Source organism: Acartia tonsa, chromosome 10 (genome assembly GCF_053477335.1).
Source record: "Acartia tonsa isolate MP-2025a chromosome 10, ASM5347733v1, whole genome shotgun sequence".
Classification (NCBI taxonomy): Eukaryota; Metazoa; Arthropoda; class Copepoda; order Calanoida; family Acartiidae; genus Acartia; species Acartia tonsa.
Genome location: NC_137269.1, coordinates 14933721 through 14953397, shown reverse-complemented (window position 1 = coordinate 14953397; position 19677 = coordinate 14933721). Strand labels below are relative to the sequence as shown.

The following is a 19677-nucleotide window of genomic DNA, read 5'->3' as shown; positions in this document are numbered from 1 at the left end:
CGATCGAAACGCTTAAAAATCTTGAACTTCTGATTTTAGGTTAACTCGCTTGCGGCGTATATCAACATTAGAGGCCAAAATAGAAAAAAAACTTGACAAGCCAAAAAAACGGATAGAAGAACCTAATAGTGGGGGTCAGAATTTTCAAAGGCCTTAGATCTTGATTATGTCAATATACGCTTAAATTTTGCCCCGATATTATATTAATATTCGAATAAATTTGCTTGTTTGTTGCTATTATACCCGACCCTTCCCTGTTTAATATTTATCTTACTATAAAAATTGCTATGCCTGAATAGTAACATTTAACCCTTACCCCAGTTAAATCTATTAAACCCTAATCTAATGTTTCAGGAGACTTACCTGAGACAGAATATCCACAAATTTGATGCATAATAACATAGGAATGCTTAATTTCATTAATATAATAAAACCAATGAATTTTTACAAATAAGCTAACTTTTATTTTTAACACACTAAGTGTGTATTATAAAGCTAAGGATCCTATCACACTATCTGTCTGTCTGGAATGCGTTACACATGTATTAACGCCATTAGAGTATAAAATATCAGAGTGCTCTTAGGGTCCTAGCTATTAGAGTATATTAGTGCATGTGTTAGATGACCTCCTTTTTCTTAATTTCTCAAATTTTCGATATTCAAAAGGGATTTAGCATATAATGATTAAATTATTACTCCTCACTTTTTATTATAAAATTAAACCTCTGGTAACGAATTGATATAGTACGATAGATTGTCTTATCCCTCTATCCCTGGTTTATTAAAAACCCGCGACTGGGGCTTGATATGTAGCGCATGAAAATTTATATTAACATTTTATTTTTGCACCTAATATATTCTGTCGGCTCTAATTGCTCCGGATGAAATGTAGCAGGGACAGAATGTTTTTTTTTATATCATCATTGGTAAAAAATATAATATTTGAAACAAATAAAGCTTACAAAGTAGTTGTGTCACAAGATGAAGGTGAGCATTATTAGCTAATTCTATTTTTTTCTTATTCTTTGCAATTAAAATTTACTTTTTTGGAATTTACTCCTTTTATTAAAATCATTGCAAGACCTTTAAAGATTTTATGATGCAAATCACAGTAACTCTAAAATTTGTCAGTCTATCTCTCTATAGTTGACAGTTTTTGTTTTATCTGTGACTAAAATTATCTATGTATAATCTCTCATTTTAAACATACAAATAATAGATTTTTGAGATTATTGAAATATGGTCCTTACAATGATTCAATTTTGCGTTTAATCCTTCTTTTGTTTGTAGTAATTAGAACATTAAATTTAATTATTATTCAGTATCTAAAATATCATTATTTTGTTGTTGCTGCGCTATAATTGGAAATCATAATTGTGTGCAAAATTTGTCCTGGTTGAGTAACTTTTAAAATATGTCCTGTTGTTATCCATCCCTTTATTTCTTTATTTTTATAATTCATAAATTCTAACCTTTTTAGAAGCAAACCTTTTATTTTATTAGGAGCGGTCTGTCCACCAAAACGGTTAGCTTTTTACGTGTAACGGTTGGCTCTTTACGATAATTTAGACATGTTAGAATTGTTCGATCAATTTCAAACTTTGCATGAATTGCATCAATTTTAAACTCCTATGCGATTTAGGAAGCTTAGCAACTCTATAAGCGTTACAAGATATTCCGTACGTATATTTAATATATGTTGATTTTTAACCTTTTTAACAACAATTTTCACGTGTTTTAATTATACTATTTATCTGATTTTCGGAATAATGATTCCTATTACATCAAGATATAATGTTATAAACAAAGCATAAGTATAATTAAGTCCTAAAAATTTAAGTATGTCCTTAAACAATATCCTATATTCAAGCAGTTTTGCTAAAAATTTACTTACAATTTTTTTAGACTCAAGTAATAATAATCTGCTTATTCAGTTCTGACACTCTACAATTTGTCCTACCGTTCCAGAGCGTCACTTTTATGGATGTTTTCATACTTGTCTTTAAATCTTTAATTTATTGTAATTGATTAAGGGCTTGGTTGTTGGTATTTTATTTGTACTTGGTGTAATCATCCCAGTTGTTGAGCCTTGTTTTCTCTGCCTTATCCTTGGTTCATCTTACAAGGTCAGTTATGTATTATGAAATCTTACGGACCTAACATTTTATTCTTGTACATTGAAATTTAGTCATCGTAATAAATTTAGGCCACCTGCCAATCAATTTCAGTTAATAAGTATTTCAAATAGGACTGGAGAAGTTTTAGATCTTTAAATTAAACTAAAGACTTAACTTCACAATCTCCAAATAATCCAACATTTAAAGTTTTTATCTTTTAATCTATTTCATTTTAACATATAGCTTTTACATTTGATTATTGTGTTACTTGTTAAGCAAAGTTTATGCTGCAAGTTCATATTTGATGAAATATTAGGAGCATGAAAAATTGGAAAATATGCAAAACTTCAACAATTGTTTGGCACAAAATAATTGAACCCTTAAAAATCAATTAGTTTTGTAATTTTAGTGTCCCGAGGCACCTTCTTGTTGTGAAAGTGGTTTCTATGCACTTGATGAATGTGGCTGTTGTAAAAAGTGTGCTAGGGTGTGTAGTTATTAATTGAAAGCAAAGCTTTTCTATAATTAGTGTCGGTCCGTCCACTAGTGCGTCTTAAAATCATTAATGTTAAAATTTTCAATCGATTTTAAACTTTAACTTATAGTTTCTAAAACAGTTTGGTACAATTTAGGAAGAGTAGCAACTCTATATTTTTAACCAAAAAGTCATTTAACCCACTTTTAACCATATAGGGATTTAACAAAATGCGGACTACTTAAATGAAGTCTAGAAACGTTAGGTCTTTATCAAATGTCCTGCATTTAATCTACTTAATGACATATCAAATGATTGGTTTATTTATGTTATCGCGTTTGTTATCTTATCAATTTTTTAAATAGTTCAAAGTTGTGAAGCTAATTATTATGTTACAAGTGTCAGTAAACTCACTTCCATTTTATATTTATCTATTAATAGATCAGCTAATCTATAAAAAGTGCATGTAAATGCGTCAAGAAAATGCAAATTTTTTTTTACTTAATAGATCTTGTATCACTAAAAATTTGTTGGCTTTTCATGCTGCGATATTATATGATTGTCCTTGTTTATGAAATATAGATCAATAGTCTGTACAATGTGAACACCTTCCGTACGTCTTCCATATTTTCTTTGTTAGTTTTTCTAGTTCTCTTTCACCTTTTCCATCTTTCTCTTCCTTTCTTATTCTCTCCTTCTACTCTTTCTTTATAAATATTGTGAATTTAAGATACTCTACTTAAATATTATATAAATAGCGGGCGACTTTGCCGTTATCCTCTTGCTCTATCAAAGCTGAGATAATAACATTACCCTTGTAATAAGGTCTGGAAGGGGAGTATTAAGAGTTAACCTTTAACTAATTTTAGGCTGAATTACAAAGTTGTGGAGGTCCTAATGGCGTAGCCGGTAAATGTGCTCAGGGATTACAGTGTCTAAAAACTTGCTGTAAGTTTCAATAATATTACCACCAAAGTATTTTCAATTATTTCATTTATTTGGAATTAAACTAAAGTTTTGTAACCTTTTCTCTCTATATTTTGAATTGTATGAATATCTACTACTAACTTTGACTGACTACAAATATTGATTTTAAGCATGTAAACTTAAAATTTAAAAATTTACAGTATTGTTAAGTATTATACAAATTTATTTTCAGTGTCATGTAAAACTGTTGGTGATAGTGGAGTTCCCTGTTTATTTCCATTTATATATAGAAATACAACATATTATCAATGTACATCAAAGTATGTCTTATTCTTATTGAATCAAAATTATATTTGTGTAAGTTTTAATGTTGACAAGTTAAAATATTTCCATGGCTCGCGAGCTGCGCCCTTGCAATCAGTGAGCATTAAGGAAATCGAATTATGTAATATTTGAATATCAGCTGGACGTATAAACTTAACATATCAAAAAAAGGCTTTCAAGGGAAATTAAATTTACAAAATTTGAATGAAATTTTTATTACACATCTGTTCTAAATAACGTGACAGGAATTGATTATAATTAATGTATATTGATGACTTATATAGGGACTCAGATACAGGACAACCTTGGTGTGCTACTTCTGTGGATAGTGACGGGTAACTCATCTACAATTAATTTAATTATCCATCATACTTATATAATAATTATACATATAATATATACAAGTTTGATAAAAGATGAAAAAATTTATTTTTAAAATCGTGAATTTTTTTTGTTTTTGTTACCTACCTTTATGGATAGCTGGATTTCTAGGCATCCAGGGACTATGAAACTTTTTTTCTGTCTTCTGAAGCCTTGAGCCATCCAACAGAATATGGAGTATAATTAAAATCGGAGTGGTAGTGCAGAAAGTGGTTCATTTGACAAATAATGCATCTTATTATTATTTAGGCATGTTGTGGATTTTGCATGGGGTGATTGCTCAGAGGGATGTCCAGGAACAAGTAAGATTTCATAATAAATTCAGGGATAGGGATATGATAGGATTAAGCCTCCACATAATTTTTATATTTTTAACAATGTCTTTAGTACTTGGTGAATAAGGAGGAGGAGGGTGGGGGTATAAATGATTTTATATTAGTTAAATTAAGTTTGAAATCTTTTATTTATTATAATGTTTAAATTAACGATAAAAACTATATCCGTTTTTAATGTACGGACCAAACCTAATTTAGAAAGCCAGTTATCGATCATAACACATATAACCTTCACTCATAACTTCAGCAATCAAAGCACATCCAAAAAAAGTTACGTCCATTGAGGACAGGGAAAATTAAATCAATATCTCTCTTTCTTTCTCTCTCTCTCTATAACTGGCATTGATTCTATGTTAAATCATGTAAACTAGCTATAAACAAATTTACGCATCTTTGACTATTTTCGGTCTTGTTTACTTATCATGCATGTTTATGCATACTAATACGCCATATCTTTTGAATAAAGTAATTTGTTTTGTATATACGCTGCTAGTAATTGGCACATTGCAATGCAAAAACAAATTAATAATTTGTTATATACCATTAAATTGATTTTTTATTGTACATTTATCTTCCTTGTGTGTGTGACCCTTTTTAAAAGCGAAGCTTTTCTTCAAATTAGGGACCGCCCGTCTGTAAGTACGTATTAACAGTTAGCTCTTATCGTTCAATTGAGCATGTTCGAATTCTCCTGTAGATTTCAAACTTTGCATGATAATTCCTGTAACAGTTAAGGGCTATTTAGAGAGCGTAGCAACTATTTAACCGTTACCATAAGGTCCTTTACGTCCATTTAAAACTTTCTGATTTTTATCTGTATTTAAGCAATTTTTCATCAAATTTTTAAGCAGTTTTTAACAGCTTCGCTACTCTAGACACAATCGTCCTTGTTTCTAATTCTGTTTAATGACGGGAATTTTATTAATCTTTGTTTAGGTTTTGAATGTGATGAGAAATATTTTAGTATAAAAGAGGGAAAATGTATAGACAAATCAGTCCCTGGTTCAATCCCAAATTGGTTTGGAGCACCTATTGTACATTTAGGTTAGTTTTATTTTTAAAAGTCATTGCAAATAGACATGCGAAATAGCAGCCCAACAAATTGATATGAATAGTTGAATTTCTTAGAAATTACCTCCACGGCAAATTTCACTTGCATTATTTGAATAAATCGTATATAAACAAATTGGTTTGTCTGCTTTGAATCCCTTTTTAAGTTTGCCGGATAAAGAGACTAAATTGACCATCACAAACTACTATATCTATCAAATATAGCATCACTCAATTATACATACCTATATTACTTATATTTATATCTAGATGAACCGACAGACGTTCTATTTCCAGCTCCTGTTTGTAAAAACCAGGTCATATTTTCTTGTGTGCAAAAAAAACATAATGATCGTTTTTGTTAATTTTATAATTAGGTTAACCTAGTTAAATTCATAGGACAGGTCATACGTTACAGACAGCCAAACCTTTGAATGCAAGACCTTTGTATGAAAATCCTAATTATGCATGAGTCACGATTGCTTAGGAATTTCGCCTATGTTAACTAATAAAGTCGCTTACCTAAAATAGCAGCAGTAGGAACTAAGACACACTTTTTGGCTAAATTCAACACATCACAAGCCCGACAACAAGCGGATGCGCTACGTGTTATACCACAGTTGTTGTTAATAATTAAGGTTTTTACAAAGGCACGTCTATTTATTAGAAACTAAACTAGATTAAGTTTAACTAAATCTTTTGTTTATTGACAGTTTATATAAATTTTTAAAAATTTATTTCTATCGATAAAAAGACCTGTTATTAATTTAATTATACAGAATCTGAGGCGAGTATATGAGAATACGTGTAGATGTGATACATCAGACACTGCTGTAGCCTTTGATGATAATGGAATCCCAAGAGGAAATTGTACCGGGTAAATCAATTTTAATACATAAAATAATTCTCAAAATTATCTCCTCTCCCATTTCACGAACTTTGACATTTAGTTTTATGTATATTTAAAAATACTCTTGACACACCTACTCGCGAATATATTTTTGCATAACAGCCCAAAACCATGAAAGTGTCTAAACAAACAACAAAGAGTATTAAAATTCTAAAAGGAAAGTCATTTCTTTTAAAACTTATATTTTCTAAATAGCTGAAGTGAATTTAAAATACATACCCCAAATATGGCCTACAAATCTTTTTTCAAAAGCGGAACAAAAATTCAACTTCTAATTCTAAGTGAAATTTTTCCACAACTAACTTCCTTTTTTCCCCCTTTTAACTGATATTCAGTTTTCAGTTACAGCACAAACAAAGTTTACGACAACCTAACGCCACAAACATATCCAAACTTTCAGCAATTTTAAATGAAGTTAATTTTCTGAATCACGGACACTGGAAATAACAAGTGTAATATAAGTTTAATCATTAAGTGAATTAGAGAAGACTAAAAGGAAAATAGAAAGTTAAAATAAAGAGAGAAATTTTCTATCAAAAGAACTTGTATAGTAAATTGAAGGAAACACATTGGTCAATTTGAATTGTTTTTTAGACATTTATCTTGCCAAAATGTTGTGACTAATTATCAGAAAAGTTTGAAAAAGTCTCTTTTATTTTATATTTTTTGGCATAAATCAGTAAAGTAATAAATTGTCATTTCATTTTCATCCCCAATCGACCCATTAGTGCATTATGTAGCTTCACAAAGAGTCTAAAAAAATCAGCCATGTAACGTCATAAAAATGAGGGATACGAGAAGTGGGAAGGAAAACCCCTAAATAAGAGATGGATAATTTTTCATGGCTGATTTTTTAGACACATGTAAAGCTTCGTGAATTACACAAGAGCAGAGACTCACAAACACTTTGCAATTACTAATTGAATAATAGTTTTGTAGATAAAGAATTTGTTCTTTCTGCACTTTTAGGTTTAGTCAACATATTTTTAAAAATAAATTAATTATTGGTTCATAATTTAAAAAAAAACATTATTGAACAGAATTTGGAAATATTTTTGTTATTGAAGAGTTAGTGAAGTACATTTCTAAACCTTTTATAAAGAAAGAAACAAATAAAATTTGAATTAAAAAAAACACGAGTGTGTGTATCATAAAACTAGAAACATGATCATAAAACATTAAACAATAGTTTTGTTTTGACTTAAATAATATAAATCATTCAACAAGTAATTATTCTTAGAGTGCGGACTTGCTTTAATACATAATTGGCATAAGATAACCATAATTAATAAACGATTGACTATTTACCTTATTCAATAAATTACATAAAAATTGGCATCATTTGAAAACACAAACCATCAAATTGAGGCGGCTAAACCTAAATAAGAATTTTGACAAAAGCTTCACAAGTTAGATAAAGTTAGATATTTTCTTAAAGTTTTAATTTTCAATGAGTTTGCCTTTGTATTTTGGTGTCATCGGAAATCCTTAAAATAACTTACTTAAAATAACAGGGATCCAATAAAGATGAAAAAATTGGCATTTAAAAATTTCAAATATATTGATTAAGAATAGATTAACATAGAAATTGCAATTTATCAGATTTTTATTAGAAACGATGCGTCTATCTTTCGTAAAGGAAAGTAAATTGCAACTTTTAAAATAAAAAAATAAAATATATACACATCTCATTATTCGTGACTCCGCACCCAAGAAGATGTTGCAATAAATTATATTGGCTGCTGCACCAAAATTCGACCTCACATTGGTTCAGCCATGGGCAAAATACTTTTGCGTACAGAATGTTCACACATAATAAGATTTGAAAATACTCATTTAAAGTTCAATCTGTGTTCCTTTACATGTTTTTCACTAATCTAAATAATTGTACCATGTTTCAGATTTGATAAGAATTTTGATGACAATATAGACGAAATCTGGTGCTTCTTAGAAAATATTAGAGATCCAAGGGTAAGAAAATATTTTTTTGGCATAATTTGTTTGGTGAAGTTAAACCACTACGTAAAAACATCCTATTTTAAGAAAGTTTTTTTTTTAATTAAAACAACTAAATGTAAATGTTACGAGGGGAATCCATAGAGTATATAAAGTAGTTTTAAATTACGGGAATAGTCCCTTTTTGTAACATAAGAGGCGATTCGTCGTATTTTAAAAATGGCTTTTTAAAGGTTATTTTAGGTTATATTGGGTTAGGTGATTGTCCCATAGTGTTAGGTAATTGGCCCCGCAGGGTTAGAGGCCCCCCGCAGGGGCTAGAAAAAGGAGAAAAGCTACTGTGAAAAATACGAAGAATCGCCACATAAGGTGCGATGTTACGAAAGGGACAATATCCTAAATTACAAATCAGGAACTTCAAAAGTGAAGTTCAGGGCTGATTAAATACTTTAATTAAAGATTCATACTCCTCCCCCAACCCACACCCCCTCCAAAATGAAATAAATGTTATTGTTGGGGTACTGTCAAAATTGAAACAAAGCAAATGCCAAAAAAAAAACAATAAACTGTATGCTTAGGCCAAGTGCAATATCTTTAAGTAGAAGTAAAAAAGTGGCTAGAATATGTGCTCAGATTGGAACAAAACAAGATTCTAATGAAGTGCATCAGGAGATGCTGAGAAACTCTCCAACTACAGGACATCAAAAAGAAAGAGGCCCCTGATGATGATATAATTTCAATTCTATTTGATATAACCGCTATATACTTGATTATTTATAAAATATTATTTATGTATTTAGGATCCTGTGAGTGGATGTTATGAGGATACGACATGGTCTCCCAAGGATGCGAGATTTTGGTCTTCTCTAGCTTGTCAACATGTATAAATTGATGTCATTATGAACAAGGACAACAATATTCTAAAAGTGTAGAACCGCAATAACACAGCAGTAACAAATACAAAGAAAATTTGTCTCATCCTCTTTTCGAGGAAGCTTATTGTCATTCAAATCCAGAATTAATTTCTGCCCCAAAATTCTTACACCAATGTTTGGATGCCATCTTATTTGCATATAAAAGCAGAAACTTCTTGATAAAATCTTTGTGAGATAACATGATATGAGAATATTATGATGCTTCTTGTATATTCAGAGAGTGAATATCAACAGTAGTAGGCCAGGTGCAACACCAAAATACACTTCAGGTGCGTAGGAATCCACCCGTGAATTTTAGTATGAGCATATAGTGCAAATATGACTTAGTTTTCCAAATGCATTTTTAGCCACAATAGTAAAAGAGTATAATTATGATTCTAGGATGTTAATTCTTAATTAATGTATCTTTGTTTATTGAGTTTTAACCCCAAGATTTTAAAGTAAACCTAAGTTTAAGCCTTTAAAGGGCAAATAGTTGAGACCTAAATAATTATCATGTATATTTTTAAAATATAACTAACTGATGTTGTTATTTCAGGATCTTGCAGATAGAATATGGTCAATAAATCTATACTCAAACCTGTTGTTTTTGGTCCTGGTCTTGGCTGTGTGGTTATTAAAAGTCAATGCATGACCATAAAATATATGTGGTCATGACAAAATTAGAATGTCTACCTAAAACAAATTTGTAGATTATAAAGGCGTATAAAAAATATTTATATTATTTTATATTGTTTTTTATATTTATTATTGTAAACAAAACCACTTTCACACAATATCTTGTTGACCGGTGATAACCTCCTTCTCCTATTATTTTTGAAAAAATTGAAAAGAAAGAGGGGAGGTAGTTTTTCGTTTGTTTGAGGTCAGGTTAAGTTAGGTTATATATTGGGTACGGGTAGTCTGAAAGGTTAGTGCACCGCAATTAAAAGAGGGTGGGGGCTGTCAGGATCAACAGGCTCTTTGTGTGAAGGCATTAAAAAAAATATTGGAGCGTCAATAAGGCGTAATATTTGCTTTAAATAACTTCTTAAATTTACAGATAATTGAAGCTGCTCCACTTGAAGAGAAGAATAAAGGTTTGGTGTGGAGAAAACCAGCTGAAGAGGATCTTTTACTTGTAAGTTTAGTTAAGGTAAGCTTATTTCATTGGAGCCTTTAGCTACCGAAAGCCGTGTGGCTACGGTTAGCTGTGGGTTGTTGCCAAATTGGGTGGTTTAGAATAGATTAGGCTTAGGTAAGTTGTGATTGAAGCTTCGTCTGAGTGAGATTTTGGCTGGCTGTATCTAACTTGTTATAGCTTAGCTCCGATTTGATGGCCTTAAGAGTGTGTTTTTATCAAATAAAAAAATTAAATGACTAAACGACAACATCCCTTTTAATGCAGACAGCTACCAAATGGCTGACATCACAATTTCGGCTCGAACATAAATGGAACTGGAATTGAAAGACTTAAAAGAAAACTGAAATAATTAATTAATACAAAATACGCAGAAAGTGCATAGCACACAGAAACGTGCAAAAAATGTAGGGAAAAGTTGCGCATTATTTGATAAAAAGCAATTCTTTAAACTCTTTAGAATTAATTATTTCTTTTTTATGGACCTTTCAAGTTTGCAAACCAAAACTGTGCTGCTATCCGTTTTTGCTGCAAGTTATCTGTATTTAAAGCTATTTAAATCTTAAATCTGTATGGTGTTGAAACAATGACCTTGTGTCAAATAATATTTTGTTAGAAATATGCACTTTAGAAAAACCAGTTAATGCGTTAAAAACCATTACATATATTTTTCTTATAAAAAACTCTCAAAGTCAAAGAAGAAAATAATAAATGAATGGTTAATTTTAGACAAATGTAAGTGGGTCAAATTGTCAAATACTTTTCAATTAAAAAACACACTGTATATGCATTATACAGAATGTTGTGAGGTACGTGTTAGTCAATGGCAATCCTGTATAAGTTTTGGATCTACTGCAGTTCACGGTAAAATATTGCTGGTAATGAATATTTCCAAAAATCTATGAATTTAAAAGGCTGCTAGCTGCCAAACGGCTGAACGTACAGATCATGCCCGCACACTGTTTTAAGCGGCATAAGAAGGCCTACAACTAATCTGGAATAGCCATAAATCAATAATGCATAATTATCTCGCAGTGCAGAGAAATGCGCGAAAAAGACCTATTTTACGCGTTCTTTCTTCAGTGAAGCTTTCCCTGTGCATCATTATATCTTGGCTATTCCAGATTATTTGCAGGCCTTCTTATGCCGCTTAAAATGGTGTGCGGGTATGATCTGTACGTTCAGCCGTTTGGCAGCTAGCAGCCTTTCAAATTCATAGATTTTTGGCAATATTCGTTACCAGCAATATTTTACTGTGAACTGCAGTAGATCCTAAGATTTTCTGTAATTAGAGAATAGTTATAAGGTAGTCTAATTTGTCGGTCCGTTTGCTTGACTCTTTACGCATAAAATTACTATTCTTATGGCAAAAATTAGCTGTTCAATTATTAAAATTTGATAAAAATTTAGACCTCAGCTCCAACCAGGCAAGAACCTACAACAACTGAAATCAAGCCTGTTGTTGAGGGTAAGTTGTGTTTCAACTCATTAAAGTATTTACATAAAGTTAAACCAAATCCTAAATAAAGGTTGAATAATTGAAGTATTGAGTGCGCCTAACTAAGAAAATGTAAAGAAGTTGCTGTCAAAATAGAAAAATACAGTTCTGTAGAATCAAAATATGTAAAAAAAAAAATAAAGTCTAAGTTTAAAGGGAGATATTATGGTAATAAATGTATGAATTATTGAATTTTCTAAAAAGAGGAATATACATCTTTAAATAAATGTAAAAATAGGTCTGTGGTTTTCTTTTACCTTCAAATTTGTAAGTCTAGGAGCACAGTTTATAACTAATACAAAAGTGTTGTCACTCAAATTTTGACATTTAACCAGGGATATAGGAATGAGACAATTTATCAAAAATTCATTATCTTAGCTGGATTGGACCTTGGTAATAGAACTGATAAAACTTTTCTTATTTTGGCTAATTTTAACGTATTAAATGCCTTATTTTTATTATCAAAACAGATCAAACTCAATGAATATTATCAACATAATTTCTAGCAGACAACAAAGTTAATTTTAAACAAAATTGTTTGTATTAGTTCTAACGATTATTTTTTTTCTCCAAAATCCCAAATTTTAGATAGAAACTCTACTGTAATCTGATGTATTTCAAATAAGTGATTTTTTTTGGTGGTAGTTTATATAATAGGAATATGGCTAAATAAGTTCCCCGGGACGATTCTTCTTGAGATCATTGTTTACTTCATTGTGATATTTTTGTAACCTAATTTTCAAATGAATGCTTTTTTTCTTAGGAATACTTTTCATATTTTGAATACTAATTTGGATAAAAATTTCACTCACTATTTCTTCAAATTGTCTGGATAAATCTGTTTTCATGGCATTGCAGCGTGAACGCTTACATTGAATTGATTGTTTATTATATCATCCCCATTATATATCTGCATTTAACAAAAAAATGAGAAAAGTAGAAATTTGATTTCCCTAGAATAATCGCCTTTTAATTAAAAGTAATTTACTTTACACTGCGCTGGGCCATTATTATTAAAAAGATAAATTTATTTAGAAGCATCTGAAATATCGACAAGTGATTTAGAATATGAAAGGTATGCTATAAATAACTATTTGAACATATTTAAAGAAATGTTTTTTAATATTTTTCACACAAATGTTCTATAAGTTTGATTTCCTCTCGCTGTTTTTATCTGTCTATAATAATAAATTAACAAAATAGTTGGTTTTTTGTTAATTATCAGTTTAATTTGTTATTTACAGCCTGTTCAACTTCTGATGATTAAATTATTCTATTCTCCAGTCACTTCTGTGCTAACTTTGTTGTTTATTGTCTGATTTTTTGAGTTTTTAATTGTGATGTTTGGATGTTGTTTTGTGAAAATATAAGTTTTATTTCAGCTATGACTATCCATACTTGTTGGTTGAAGAATCTACACATTCTGTTGAAGATATATTTAATGAATATGAATCAGGAAAGTTTAAACACCATTAAAATGGATTATTATTAAGCTAATATTAGAGCAAATACACTCAAAAAAAAGTAATTCTTCTGTCAATTATTTTGCCAAAAAAGGTCCTTTTTTTGAGCATTAATTAAAACAGAGGTGGATTCTTTAAAAAAAAAAGTAGGGTCGTTGGTGAGGCAAAATAGTTTTTGTAATAAATCCTCCAACATCACATAACAAATCTACAAAAATTAGATAAAATTTTATGTTAATAACCCTTTTATGATTTTATTTAATTTTTGTATATTTTGTATGTGGTTTTGGAGGATTTTGGGCAGCGACTCTAAGTATTTTTTAAGCATCCACCTTTGTTTTAATTTATGCTCAAAAAAGGTTCATTCAATAAAAAAAAATTTGTAAAAAGGGGCCACTTTGACTATTAGAATTATTTATGGGGCGGGCTGGATGTATAATTGTTGAAAATATTAGAAAATTATACCTATTTCAAAGTAAATGAATATATGAGAAAATTGATCATTGTGTAATGAATTTTAAATAGCATCTCTATATTAAGTTTCCTCCTCCATAACTAACTGAATAAATGGCTGTGCAAAGGTTGTGTAATCAGAGGGTTGATTGTATGTTACTTTACCTAATGTCCCAGTCCCTGGGTGTTACAGTTTCGCATCCCATAATGTTATGAAATATAACCTAATCTGGGCTAAAATGAAAAAAAAAAAACACGAAAAATATCCACTATCCCCCTTTTCAATTTATATTAAAAATGGGAGGAGGGTTGTAACCATTTAGAATATAATACATGTGTAAATATGCTCTGTTTTAATTTAAAAAATTAAAAGGTGAAGATACCTGGCCAAACACGTTTGATGACTACACATTGACAAGGTTATTTATAAACGCGGACGATTATATCTAAAAGTAGCTATTTTGAAATAAACAAGAGGTCTTTAATTTTTAAATTTTTTCAAAATATTTTGAGACATTAAAGTAAATAATTTGAAATGACAAAAAATATTTTGATAGCACAATTTTCAACAACTAATTAGAATCAACTTAGAATCAATAAACTAAATACAACTAATGAGACCAAGAGTTTATTTTACACTGATAATCTAATAATACTGACAAAAGAACATGTAAAAATCTCATTATTTACAAACTACGAAATGGATTCCAGCATTACATTTCGACCCAGTGCAGGTACAAATAAATTGGAATCAAATTATTATAAGGCATTCAGAATATAATATTGTAAGCTTTTTAAAACTGTATAAATGTGTAACAGTGGAAGAGAAAGCAGAAAGATCAGCTCTATCACCAAGCCACAGAGAAACCTCCCGATAACAGAAAATACAAACAGCATAGAAATTTCTCTTTTCAACTCTCAGCAATTGTCTCCTAAAGAAACAGGTTATAAAATACTAGCGGCTTCGCCCCTAGCCTCTAGGGGTTGTGCCCCAAGAGGTTTAATCAAACCAATTTTTCGTATTTTAGATTTTAAAAAAAATTAAAAAACAAAAATTTTTTTTGGGGGGGAGAAATTATTTTTTTTTTTTGGGGGGGGGGGGTAATCGACCTCACTATTTAAATTTTAGTTTTAAAAAGAATTTTTTTTTGGGGGGGGGGGTTGGGGGTGTCCCACCCCCCAAGAAAATATTTATAAACCTTCCCGGGACCTATGCAAAGCTATCTTGTAAAGGGGAACCCGATCGGTTCAGCGGTTAGCGAGATCCTTCGCTACAAACAAACAGACAAACAAACAGACAGACAGACAAACAGACAGACATTGTTCTACTTTGTATTATAGACTAGAGTTGGCTCGATATAATTATCTCCCTATTGGCTAGTTTTCTATATGCATATCTATTTCTCAATAAATCTATTTTCCTCACCCGGCATTACTATCTAAAAGAAAGTAAATATTTAATAATCTAAATGATTTTAAAAAGATTTTTTAAATTATATTTTTTTCTTTACATTACCATCACCAAAGGGTTAATGATGATGATTACAATTTTAGTTTAATATTTGAACACACAAAGTGTCGCCACAATCGAATTCTTTTAAAATAGAGTTTTCTTAAATTTATTATATTATAAATCTAAATTTTCTTTTTTTATGATTAGAAATTAAATACATTGATATAAGGTAAATAGCAACATGAAATTAAAAAAAGGAATTTATTTTTAATAAAGTAAAATAATGGGTCTTATCGTTCTGGGCAATGAGAGTTTATTATGGATTATTGGAGCACTATGAGTTTTAAACAAATATTCCTTGGAAAACTTGAGCTCGTTTATAGACATTTATTTCCTATATAGATCTGACATGGATCTTGAAGCAATTAAGCAGGCCGTTTTGTACATGTTAAAAATTGGAAGATTTCATTAAATAAAAGTTATCGCAAATATACTTAGTAATTAATCCAATTCAGGGATATAATAGGTATATGGCATAACAGGTTCCAAGGGCGATTTTACTAGTGATTAAATACGGAATGTTGGCTCATTTTGAAATATGTTTACATAATTTTCAAATATTTTTTTTTTTCATAGAACCCTTTTTTTATATCTGATTTTATAAATTAGATAAAATTTGCGAAGATGATGAAAATGATTTAAGTCCCTCCGCAGATGATGGAGTTATACGATAGAATAGCCAATGAAAGCCAGTATACACTGTAATTGGCCAATGGTAAAATTTATGCTGGCCTCTCATTTGTTATTCTATTGTATGGCGTCATAATCTTTGGAGGGACTTTACTTTTCTTCAAATTTGCAGTCTTCATTTTCTTTGAATTTTCCTCAAAAATCTGATTTGTAAAAACTTTCATCAATAATTGAATTAATTGCTTATTGTCCCATCCTTGTATCCCCGAATTAAATTACTTTCTATTAAATCCATTTATAAATAATTATAGATATGATAATATAATTCAGTAAAATAAAATTTTAGACAAAAGAAAGGAAAATTTACCATCAGCTCTCAATCTTGCTCTACCTTTGTTAAATGATGAAGAAATATTTCAGAGAATAACAACAATTTTTCCTATTGTTCAAGATGGCTTTGACTCGGAAACTACAACATCTAAGCCTTTCATTTCAAAAAGGAAAGATACATAGACAAAAAAATATAAACTTTACCTAAACTTTGTAATTATTGTTATCAAATTGCTATAAAAATCCTATATTAAAGTTCTATGTTGAAATTACTCTGATAATACAGCAGCTTAAGAAGAAAGTGGGATGAGATACAAGCGCACAGAAAAAAATTCATCCAGGGAGAATTATCAAAGATAAAGAAAATAAGAAAATCTTATTCAACTCCTAGCTTTGATGTCGAAGAAACAAGTATTCCATCAAATACTTCTCCAATCATTATACAAAGTTATTCTGCAAGTATTACAACACCTGCTACGAATCCGAGAACTACAAATAATCCACTGAAAACAGTAAGAACAATAAATAGTACAACAATTCCGCAAACAGCAACTATTACTAGTCCTACTACTAGTGAAACTACAATTATGCTAGGTAAAGTTCATTATAGATAGACAAGAATAGAAAAATATAGACTATTTTTACTATCAAAGTAAAGGGATTGATTTAGGGCTATTCTTAAATAGGTACAATAAATGTGTTCTTTTTAATTACACAGTACTTCCTTCGTCTTATTCATTAAAAATTCATTTCAGGTAACGAGGAGTTTTCAAATGAAATAGACAAGGTGAAATTAAAATTTTTATCACAGGTAACCTTATTTAAGCTTCAAAATAGCAAAAAAAAGCTCTATAGCGATAATACATTCTGTCCATAAATAGCAACAGGACAATAAAGGATATTGTTTTAATTATAGTTTAATTATGGAGCACAAAGAAGGGAATATTGGCAAGAAGTTTAAGCAGTGTATATTTTGTAGGACCAGCAAAATCAGTTTTGAAAAATAAAAGCGGTTAAAAAGCAGTCCGACCGCTATTGATGTCTCATGCTTAATTATGCTCCATATTGATGGGAATGTTGACAAGAAGTTTTAGCTTTCTATCTTTTACAAGAGCCGGGAAAATCATTTTTTTAAAATAAAAGCGGCAAAAAGCTGCTTAAAAGCAGTCCGATCGCTATTGATGTTTTATACTTAATTATGCTCCATATTGTTGGGAATGTTGTCAAGAATTCTCAGCCTTCTATCTTTAATAGGAACTAAGTAGATCCCATTTCCCCCATATTGTTACGGACTGACTGACGGACGGACAGACAATGTGTATTATAGAGTAGCTTCACTACTAAAAATGTAAATTAGTTTAACATATGATATACTAAAGTAAATCTTAAATCTAGATAGCAAGTCCGTTAGTATTAAATGAAAGATACAATAACAATAGTTCATCTCCTGCAAAAAAATATGAACATAAGAAAGATAAGATGCAAAATTTAACACTTTTCAAGGAAGATTCAATTGAAAGAGAAGAGTTGGTGACAACTCAACGTCTGACAACCATAACAAAAGAAGAGTATCAAACTACAGCAGCTGTTAACAAAATAATCAATGAAATATCGACAGATGCAACAATAGATATGGATGCGACTCAAAAAATTATTGACTCTCAAATATATTCTAAGACGACTATAACAAATCAATTTAATGCTGAAAATGCAATCACAGAGACGACACTTACTAAATCTACAAAAAACAACATGATATCAACAACGGAAAAAAACAAAACTAACTTATCTAAAACAACCCATTATTTCAGTGAAGAAACCAAAGATAGCAAAAACAATGAAAATAAATTTCCCCACTTTTTATATTCAACAAATCCTACAGATGTGTACAAGTCAATAATTCATATCAGTTCTAAGACTATCAAAGACGATGACAAAAGTAATGATGAAAAAATGACAAAAACAAGCAATATTGAAACTTCTAGAGAGAATTTTCAAGAAGTTATTCAAAATTCTGTATTACATCTAGGCCTTCACAGTTTATGGGAAAAGAGGTAAAAATTGTTGAAAAATAAACGGGCACATTCGCTAAGGACGTCCAAGTTTTTCATATATACATATATACTATATATATTCTATATAGCTAGTTAAAAATTTGTAGGGAGGGAAGGGGGCGGGTGTAATTTACCTTATGGTGGAGGTAAAGGTTTGATGGTTGGTTAAACATTTGTTAAGTACATTTAAGTAAAAAAGTTCCAAAAGCAAGTTAAACTCAAAAATTTGAAAGATATGATAATTTTTTAAAAACTTGTATTATTGTATTAAATGTCTATACGTTTGTACTGTGCTGTGTATCAGGGGCGTCCAAGCTTTTTATTTTGGGGAGGGTAAAAATTTTTTAGGGGGGGGGTTAAAATGGCGCGCGAAGCGCGCCGCAAATTTTTTTTACCCCCCCCCAAAATTTTTACCCGGGGGGTAAAATTTGCTTGGGGGGGGGGGGTAATTACTCCCCCTGAAATCTGTTGGCAGGGGTAAATTTAATTACCCCCCCCAAAATTTACCCCCGGGGTAAAATTTTTTGGGGGGGTAATTTAAATTTTATTAAATATATAGTATTAAAAATGCGCGCGAAGCGCGCAAAATTTTTTTTTATTAGAGATTTTTTATTTTGGGGGGGGTAAATACCCCCTCCTAAATGGTTGGGGGTGCCTACGGCACCCCCAGGGTAGGGGTAAATTTTGAATGGGGGGGGGGGGGGGTAATCGCCCCATTACCCCCCCCCCCCTTGGACGCCTATGCTGTGTATTACTGTATTTTTGGGTTTGTTTATTGTGAAATAAATGTAAAGACGACAAAGACTAGAAAGAGATCAAAAGTATTGTTGTATTAATCGTATTACAACTACTGATCAAAAAAGAATGTAGCAAGAGAAAGGGTCTTAAAGACGACGAATAAATTGATTTGTTAAGACTTTTTTATTTATTTAAATTATTAAGGAGACAACATGCAATGAAGCCTGAACGAGATATTTAAGTAAATATTTTAAAATTATTGTTTGAGTAAAATAAAATTTAGCTTATGAAATATTTTGTTTAATTTACTAATACCATAACACTGTTTCATATAATTATATCAACATAGGAATGTAGTTGTAATGTTGATATGTCGTTGTTATTTCAGCCAGGAACGTCCATGTTGGGGGGGGGGGGAGGGGAAAGGGGTGTATACCCCCCTCAAATAATGTTTGGGTTGCCGTACAA

The 19677-nt window shown here is 30.5% G+C and overlaps 1 protein-coding gene across 1 annotated transcript; it reads left to right on the top strand.

Moving 5' to 3' along the window:
* Positions 1 to 615: 615 nt before the first annotated feature.
* LOC145329494 (uncharacterized) lies at positions 616 to 19501 on the top strand. The gene is made up of 23 exons (XM_080173681.1): positions 616 to 987; positions 2034 to 2126; positions 2527 to 2604; positions 3462 to 3540; positions 3752 to 3839; positions 4128 to 4178; positions 4474 to 4526; positions 5496 to 5603; positions 5880 to 5926; positions 6389 to 6486; positions 8421 to 8490; positions 9276 to 9356; positions 10453 to 10545; positions 11941 to 11998; positions 13064 to 13103; positions 13411 to 13485; positions 14319 to 14363; positions 14764 to 14888; positions 16434 to 16587; positions 16704 to 17011; positions 17173 to 17228; positions 17813 to 18471; positions 19414 to 19501. The coding sequence occupies exons 1-23, from the start codon at positions 982 to 984 to the stop codon at positions 19448 to 19450; spliced, it is 2502 nt and encodes an 833-aa protein (XP_080029807.1). The 5' UTR covers positions 616 to 981; the 3' UTR covers positions 19451 to 19501.
* Positions 19502 to 19677: the final 176 nt, after the last annotated feature.

Coding starts and splice junctions, on each gene's coding strand:
- LOC145329494 (XM_080173681.1), top strand. Junction 2,127..2,526: donor TCCTTGGTTCATCTTACAAG/GTCAGTTATGTA, acceptor TTGTAATTTTAG/TGTCCCGAGGCACCTTCTTG. Junction 13,104..13,410: donor AGTGATTTAGAATATGAAAG/GTATGCTATAAA, acceptor GTTTTATTTCAG/CTATGACTATCCATACTTGT.